Source organism: Plectropomus leopardus, chromosome 21 (assembly GCF_026936395.1).
Source record: "Plectropomus leopardus strain MGB_pleo_1.0 chromosome 21, ASM2693639v1, whole genome shotgun sequence".
NCBI classification, from domain to species: domain Eukaryota; kingdom Metazoa; phylum Chordata; class Actinopteri; order Perciformes; family Serranidae; genus Plectropomus; species Plectropomus leopardus.
This window is the reverse complement of record NC_142196.1, coordinates 20,939,470-20,948,567: the sequence shown is the minus strand read 5'-3', so window position 1 is coordinate 20,948,567 and position 9,098 is coordinate 20,939,470. Positions and strand designations below refer to the sequence as shown.

The 9,098-nt window shown below is 37.2% G+C and overlaps 1 protein-coding gene across 1 annotated transcript; it reads right to left on the bottom strand.

Moving 5' to 3' along the window:
• Positions 1 to 4,412: 4,412 nt before the first annotated feature.
• On the bottom strand, positions 4,413 to 8,059 carry LOC121960933 (C-C chemokine receptor type 9-like). The gene is made up of 3 exons (XM_042510837.2): positions 7,828 to 8,059; positions 7,624 to 7,694; positions 4,413 to 5,808 (listed from the first exon to the last, which is right to left on the bottom strand). The coding sequence occupies exons 2-3, from the start codon at positions 7,687 to 7,689 to the stop codon at positions 4,753 to 4,755; spliced, it is 1,122 nt and encodes a 373-aa protein (XP_042366771.1). The 5' UTR covers positions 7,690 to 7,694; positions 7,828 to 8,059; the 3' UTR covers positions 4,413 to 4,752.
• Between the last annotated feature and the right edge of the window lie 1,039 nt (positions 8,060 to 9,098).

Sequence of the window (9,098 nt, the reverse complement as noted above, 5' to 3'; positions counted from 1 at the left end):
GACTGTCACCGTAATATGCTTCATAGAAGAATTCATAATAATTTAGGATGATTGGTATTTGCTATATATTGCTTTGAAAAGGCAAACTGATCACTATCATGGTTTGTCTGTTTTTGTTTTTAAATAAAATCTGCAGTCTATAAAAAAATGTCATAAAATAGATTCTCAATCTACATAAACTATAAATAAGCTACAATAAACAATTAATTTAAATATTTTTTATTTTAAGTAATAACAAGCGCGCATAAGGGCCCATCATAAGTACAAGAAAATTACCCCCAAATTTTAAAAAAGAAAGAAATTTAGGTATTATGATTTTTGTGAACATTTTCCCCAGCTTTTTAAAAATAATTTTCTAAATCTACCAATTTCATGCAATTGTCAGGATATTTCTCTCCAAGTTGCTCATTGTCTTTTTTCCCTATGTTTTTTATTTATTTTTATTTTATTTTAATTAAACCAATTTGCTCAAGATAAAAAGGTTTTGAAAGGCGTCTCAGTGCAGCACAAGAAAACTGATGTCCATTCAGGTTTCAGATACCTCACGGTTGCGGCTAGAAATTGCTGCCGATGTCTCGCTAAAAAACACACAGTTTGGTGGTACCATCGTCACTGGAAATGATGCTTTTGTCCACAAAAAAAAACAACAGTTCTGCATCACCTACAAAGCATTAAATTGAACAAATGTAACATAACATAACATAACATAAAATGCCAACATTTTCTTTTAGTGGCTGAGCTGGAAATTCTGACCAGACAAAAGTGCAGCCAGAGCACGTTTTCATTTTTCACTGAATTGTATCGGATCTCATCCAGTACAGACCACATCTAATCTGATCACTTACAGCATTAGTCATGAAACAAAAAGATAAATCACATTTCGCAATAGGATATGACACATTAGTGCAGTTTTTTCTTTTTTTAAAGCTCTATTAGAATCACTTTTCCCTAAAATGACCTGAGGGATCTACTGTATTAGAGCCTGAAGCAGATTAAAAAACATGTTTATTTTAAGAATCACAGCCAAGTTTGTGGATCAAACTGTAATACACAAACTTTTTCAGAATAAAATAGTGGTAACGTTGCCATTAACGTTCACTGGATAAGACTAATTTCAGATACGTGCCAGGGTCCCTATGGAGGTCCATGGTGAGGCCTCGGGTCTGCAGCTGAGCAGGAGTACGTTGTTATTGACTTGACTGATGGTTTCCTGTCGTGAGAGGAAGATGAAGCAGAACAAAAGAGGAAAATGAAAATGCGTCTGTGGTCTCACCTGAATTCGGCAGGTAGGCAGCAGTTGTCTGACCTCAGCTACCACAATAACATGCCAGCTTTTGTTTTTTACAGTTGATGTGCGAAGACTGCAGCTGACACGTACACACTGTGATGTTCCTCTCGTTTTCTTCCTCCATCTGTCTTTTCCCCTTGTCTACCTGTGTGTCAGTCGACTTACAGTAACATTTGACAGAAATGAAAGATCATTTAATTTAACTTCAAACTTGAAACCAACTTAATAGTCTAACCGAACATCTGAATTTAGTGGTTACACAGTCATACTTTTAAATTTATGCCCTTGGTGTATAATTGATTGGCATCATGGAGATAACACAAGTCATAATCCCGATCTCAAATCTCAGCTTTGAATCTTTGTACTGCCTTTGATGATGCAGTTGTAATAAGATTCAAGATTCAAGAAGGTTTATTGTCATTTCAAAACAACAATAAAATAGGACACTAGAGTCTAAAAACCAGCAGAACCAACAAAAAAAATACAATGAATTAAAACAATGCTCTAAGATTTAGCAGGGATTAAAAATAAAAAAAAGTCCACTGGGACTCAGTGTTGAACTAAGAGGATTTTGGTGGTCAAAGGTCATAGGCACCGTGACCTTGTCTGTCTCATTCTTGTGAGCGCAATATTTCAAGAACACACTGAGAGATTTGTTTTTAAAAATCTGGCCCATGTGTGCACTTGGGCTCAAGGTCAAACTGATTAGAAAGATCAAGGTCACTGTAAACTCGTCTGTCTCATTCTCGTGAATAACAGCATCTCAAGAAAAATTTGGCACAAACGTCAACCTGGTATCGATTATTTATTTATTCGAATTTGATGGTAAAATGTCACTGTGACATTACATCCACCTCATTCTCATGTTTGTGAAACGTTGAATAAAATGATAAGGTGATGACAAAGGTCAAAGGTCAGCTTCACCGTGACATCGTAATGTTCTGCAAAACCACATTTCTGGCCGTTAGTCAACATAAATATAAAGGAGCAGAACGGGAGATATTTGGTCCGATACTGAAGTGGTGACTCTAATCTTGAAACTGTGCTGATTGTATAGATCTTCAGTGTTGGCTGGTTTGCGGAGACATTCAATCACAAGGCGGGAAATTTAGTTTTTATATGTAATTAAATTTTGTGTCTTTGGCTTGCCAATGCGCTGTCTAAGCTACATATAGTTTGAAATTGATTACAGTTGTGTGTAAGCACTATTGCAAAATTTCCCCTTGGTATATCTCACCTAAATATCTGACACCAACAGTTTCTGTTTGGTTGTCATGAAGATGTGATTATGTGGCCCACAGCTCAACCGTCAGAGAAGAATGGAAAGCAGTCCATTAGCCCGACATGTAGACTTTCATTAGGCTTTGAACTTTGAACACTAAATTTTTAGTGGCACAGATAGACATTTAATTATTTGAAATCTGCCTATTTGCTTGATTTCTTTTAAAAACATGGAAAGAAGGTGATGAGTAATTAAAAAAAAAGAAATTACCTAAAATGAGCATGAAATTGGTTAAAAAAAAAAGTGTAAGAAAATGACCTGAAAATTTGTTTTAAAAAAAGGTTTTAAAAAAAAAGAAAAGTGCTTAAAAAATTATAGAGTGTATATATTCTATAACATAATTTCAAATATGTAACTATGATAATTATTATTATTAATATCTTTTTTTCTTTGTTTCCTAGATGATTTCCCTTCAGCTTTTAAAAAAATAATTTTTAAATTCTACAGATTTCTGGCAACATTTCTTATAGCATTGCTTATTGCTTTCTGCCATCCTTTTGAAAGAAATCGCAGCAATTCACTCACGGTTCAAAGGGTCAATAAGTCCTATTCAAGGTTATGCTTTGAATTTTATGCCGACTGTGTGACTTTTACTGGGAAACTGTGCATCTAGGCATTCAGTTTGTCTACGCCGAAGATGGTGAAACTGAAATCCTGTGCTTCGAAAGTTGTGGCTGCACATGGAAAGTTTTTTCAGGCCATGAGACCTTGCTGTCTGTCTGCCACCTGTCTGCTCTGCAGCCGTTGTGAGGCGAAACTTTTCTCATGCCAGTTTGAATGGGCATCCGTTAGCATCACTGTGAAACTGCCAAGTCATAGCCCGACAAGATTCAACAGTTAAGAGTGTTGGCACAGACGACGGCACAGACCGTCAACAGGAGGACGTCTAGTCAGACCGAAAACTTTGTGGATTGAAGTGCCCACATTCAAGTGTAGTTTCTTCACCACACTACGTACGTTAACCCAGCGAAAGTGCTCATTTACTCTCCCTTGTAGAGTAAATAAAAACTGTTGATGTCTTCACTTAATGCCAGTGGTGGAAGTATTCACATCCTTTATTTAAGAAAAGTACTATCTCTCTACCTTGCAAAAATACTCTTTTAAAAGTAAAAGTCCTGCATTGAAATAAAAGGACACACCCAAAAAATTCAAAACTATTTTTTAAAGAAGAAAAAACACCCAAATTATTTAGAAAATAGAAAGAAAATTTTAAAAAAATCCAAATCAGAAAAAAACAAACTTTATTTTAAATAAAAAAATAGAAAAAATACCTAAAAAATTACCTGAAAAAGATGAAGAAACATACGAAGAATCTCAAAATTATAAACGAAACTGAAAATCACACCCGCAAAACTCAAAATTATATTAAAAAAAAAAGTCTAACATGTTTATCGGGAATAGTTGACAGTTAATTTTCTGTGAATGGACTGATTGATTAATCAACCAATTGTTACAGCTGTACTCGTCTAAACTTTTTGGTAGTTTAATTTATGACAAAACATCATATATTATAAGCTCATGTTTTTTTTATGCAAAAATCTTAATTTCTAAAGTAGTTAAAGCTGTCAGAAAAATGTAGTGAAGTAAAAAAGTACAACATTTCCCTCTGAAATGTAGTAGAGTAAAAATATAAAGTAGCATGAAAATAAAATACTCAAGAAAAGTACAAGTACCTCAAATTCATACTTAAGTGCAGTACTTGTGTAAATGTATTTAGTTACATTTAACCACTGCTTACTACTGCATTCGTTAATAGTGTGTACTTAAAACTATTGTAGTACCTCGTCCCGCTTCTTTTTGAGGAATGGCTTCAGAATAGCAATAAAGAAAATGGCAGAATGCTTTTATATTTTTCTCATCTTTAATTTTATTTTTCTACCTGAAAATCAAAGTGACACTTTTTTCATTCAGATACAGCAGCACACAACAAAAACATACTTAATGAGTGTATACAAGCACTTTAAAAAAAACCCAGTATATACAGTAATGTACAGTTTATACAGCGATTCCAAAAAAACTGTGCTTTTGATGGACAGAATGTGAATGTAAATTCCAAAGATTTTTTATTTCAAAGTTTAAAGAAATGTTGCTCTGTTAGTAGCAAGTAATGCATGTGGAACTAAGTATGACCATGTAAAAATAGGCACAGGTCTTAGGTATTGTATTTTAGGAACATTGGTGTTTATATGGAAAGGGCAGGGGTAGTATCAGTGTCTGACATGACAGAGGGACGTTTGGGAACTGCTTGTATTTTACTGAGCCCTCCTTTGCCCAGACCACCGGCACACATCTTCACAATCCTCAGGAGGTCTTGTCTGAACCGAACTCCGATGAAGACATACAGGAATGGGTTCAGACAGGCGTGAGTGTACGCGAGGCTCTTGGCGATCTGTCCAGCCACATCGAAGCCGATTAAAATTTCGCACTCGGTGATGGTTGCATTTGCCGCCTGCGTGGCCTCTATTATCAGCAGACTGTTGTGGGGCAGCTGAGACAGAACAAACACAAACACCACAGCGAAGATGACACGCAGAGCTTTGTGCTTTTCAAAGCTTTTGGCCTGCAGAAGTGTGCGAATGATAACTGAGTAACAAAAGATCATAACTAGCAGAGGAAGGAGAAAGCCCATGCAGATCTGCAGGGACAGAACCAGGATCTTAGTCCGGTTGTACGTGTTGTTCCAGTAGACCAGAGCACAGGAGGGCTGCCCGCTTCTAGGCGTCTTCACCTGGGCAAAGACGAACTCAGGGAGAGCCAGGAGAGTGGAGACGAACCAGACGCCCAGGCAGGCGAGCTTGCTGTAGAACAGCCTCTTGTTCTTCAGGTTGTGGGCCTTGGTGACTTGTACGATAGCAATGTAGCGGTCTACGCTGATGCAGGTGAGCAGGAGCATGCTGCTGAAGAAGTTGATTTTATAGACAGCGGACACCATTTTGCAGAGAGTGACGCCAAAGTTCCAGCCCCTGGTGGCGTCAACAGCCCAGAAGGGCAGCGTGCACAAGAAGAAGAGGTCAGCCACGGCGAGGTTTAGCAGGTACACGTCGGTCATTGTTTTCAGGCGGTTGCGCACGGTGGTGTAGATCCAAACCACCAGGAGGTTACCAATGGCGCCGAGGATGAAGATCATCCAGAAGAGGGGTGGTTCATACTGCCCACGAAACTCCCTGACCCAGCTTTTGTCACAAATGCCCGAATATACAGTCGGTCCTGAACCATATTCTGCGTAATCAGAGGAGCCCTACAATCAGAAACACACAAACAGATTATCCATCGTGGCATTTCTTTGTGCAGCAGAAACATTGATCCAAAGAACTTTGCACATCCATCAGATGACACAGGTGCGTTGGAGACAGACGGATCAACCAAAAAGCTGAAAAAGGACTTCTGCACACTGTCTAAGTTGCAATTTCACTTTTATTTAAGAAGTTCCTGTTCTAGACCTTCTTCAGGCAAAAAAAATGTGTCTAATGAGAAGCCGTCCTAAATAGGGGAGTGGTTGTAAGTCAACAACCGATCACATTCCCAATGTGCAAAAAACAAACAATTAACTATTTGACACACTGCATTGAATGGGTTGAGAGGTTAAACCACATTCTCAAAAAATATATAAATAGCAAATGAAAATAGTGCATTCTCAAAGATGCAGGTTGCATCAATATATGAGCCAATATTTACACTGTAGTTAATAGTTTATGTTTGTTTTTTGCATGTGGGGAATGTGATTAGTTAAGAGGACTTCTCATTAGGCAAAAATTGTTTGCCTGATGAAGGTGTAGAACCAAAACATTGTAAATAAAAGCGATATTGCAAGTTAGAAAATGTGCGGGAGTCCTTTTGCTGCAGCAGAAACATGCTTTTTCCTCATTTCCTGTCAGGTGCTTTTTTTTCTGTCCTTGTTACCCAACTCACAAACTGCTGCCAGGGTTTCACAACACAACATGCTTCTAGCAGGGATACAGTGATATGACCTCAAGCGCTGTCGGTGACGAACAAGCTAACCAGAGCGTGCAAAAAAATGCTGTCAGGTGCAGGTGTTGTGTCTGTGCAGGAGAAACCACGCTACTGCACAACTTCCTGCTGCTATCCAAGCCTGGTAGGGTTGTGAAGAGGGGGAGGTTAACGATTGTGAGGGGCTGCATGGAGGGGGCTTACGGCAGTACCCTAGAAGCATCATATTTAGATTTAGGGCAGAGATAAACAGCGGGGTGAAACCGAGCCTTTTTTTCATATAAACAATGGAAAATTTGATGCTGATGCGGCTGCGAATGTGGCATTTAAGTATCCTACAGATGTCTGCTTCAGATAAAACTACTGTACCTGAAGCAAGAAATCATAAACATTAGGAATACCAATTATATTATATTTAATAGAGAGCACTGACATGGTTTTGTTCTCACAGCAACCTTTGAGTTTAACGCTTAATCTTTAAAGCTCCCATGGTTAAAAAAAAAAAAAAGATTTCCATGTTTTATTTAATATAAAGCAGGTGTAGGTGCTGTATAAAAACTCAAAGTATCAAAACGCACAGAGAAATGCATACTCAAAAACGGTGTCTTTAAACGAGCTGTCAGGATTCTCACGAATTTGTGATGTCACAACTATCGGCTACTATTTAAAAAGTAGTTTCAAACTTAACATATATCTAAATGGGTCCCTTTTTATTTCCTTCTGCTGGCAATGTTTGTGAAAAACAGTGTTTCAAACAAAGGGTGACTGCAGGTATATTCAGATGGACAATATGAGAAAAATAATGTGTTTTTTTGAACATTAAAGCATGTAAACATGTTCTAAAAAAAACCCAAATTACACATAAAAAACCTGAAAATGAGAATAATATGAAGCTTCTAAATACTAAAACATTAATATAAACATGCACTATATGTGATGTTTGTCTTAATGTAAGCAGTCAGCAGCAACCGTGTCACCTTCTTTGTTTTATTTCAGCCCTTTAAATCCACTCAATCACACAGAAATCAACATTTTCTTAAATAACTGGTTTATTGTTTTTCACCAGTGTTATGGCCACGGATAATAATCTGAAATGAATACTTACAGTTCCGTCATAATCATCGATTATGGTCATATATGATGTTGAATAAGTTGTAAATGTCTCCTCCATGTTATCTGCAAAGAACCAGATAAATATCGATATAAGACAACACTCACAAACCTCGTAACCCTGTAAAAACACCGCAAGCATACAATGTAACATTAGATAGAAAATGCCGTTTTTCTTTGAATGCAGCAAATTACTTACTGTCAGTGATGAGATGTAGAGAGCAACCTCTCAGTCGCACTTCTGTTTCTTTGTCTGGGCAAATGGAAACATAAAAATCAGACTCATCTTCGCTTGCTTATATGGTTTCCCTTTAACCACATGATGACGTGCTGACACACATCACACCATCTCTCTGTGCAGGAAAACAACACACGACCCTCGGTACTGTATTTCTTTGCTCAGCAGCTAATATATAAAACATATGCATCAAACTTAAAGGCAACTTTTTTTCTGAGTTTGATGTTTGAACAGTAGTGACAGTGTGCCAGTTTCAAGAGGAAACTGTGACTTTTAGACTTAACTCACTGAACCGTGGCCAGCAAACTAGAACCAAAACAATACACCCACATACCCTCCACAGCCGAGTAAGTTTGATCAAGTCGAAGCCCATTTTTGACTCACAGGTGGAGCACTTAAGACCACAGATGAGTGATACATGAAACAGTAAACCAGGAGGTGTGATTCAAGATCAAAACCTGAAGAGACGGATGGTCTTTAGGTGTTGAAAGCGCCATTGTTTCGTGGTACTTCCAGCTGTTTTACAGATCAGACAGTGTGGTCTTAAATCACTGCAGGGTTCTTTTGGATCCTTGAAAAGTCTAAAGGCATTTAATTCATTAATGAAAAAATACCCTTAATTTTTATTAAAATGTCTCAAATCAATCTTTCAAAAGTCTTAAAATGCCAAGAAATGGGAAGAAGGATATCATGGATATGTTTTTTTTTTTTCTGAAAAGCATTGTGAAATCTCAATATAATTTGTCATATCTTCTACTCAAATAATTTACAATATGCCTCTCACTTTAATGTTACGCAGAGGAACCAACAATCAATCACCACTCAATCTTCTTTTTTTTTGACTGGGTTAAAAAAAAAAACCGCTTGTCTTAAATTTAATTCCATTAAAACAGACTTAAATCTCACTTGTCTTAAGCTGTAGGAACGCTGACTGTCCAGGCAGCCATTATTTTTCCTTTTAAAATGACCTTTCACTAAATGTGTCAACAGTGTGAGAGAAGTCAGTTTATGAGGTTTCAGTTCTGTGAGAATTTCTCTTTAGCGGTGATGAAATATGTGTTAGACTTATTTAACAAGAACATCCAAGTGATGTTCAACTTGTTAAAGTTCATTTAAAAGGATATTTCACCCCTAAATCAAAAGTTCATGTTTTTCCTCTTAGCTGTAGTGCTTTGTATTAATGTAGATGGTTTTGGTTTGAGTATTGGAGATATCGGCAGTAGAGATGTCTG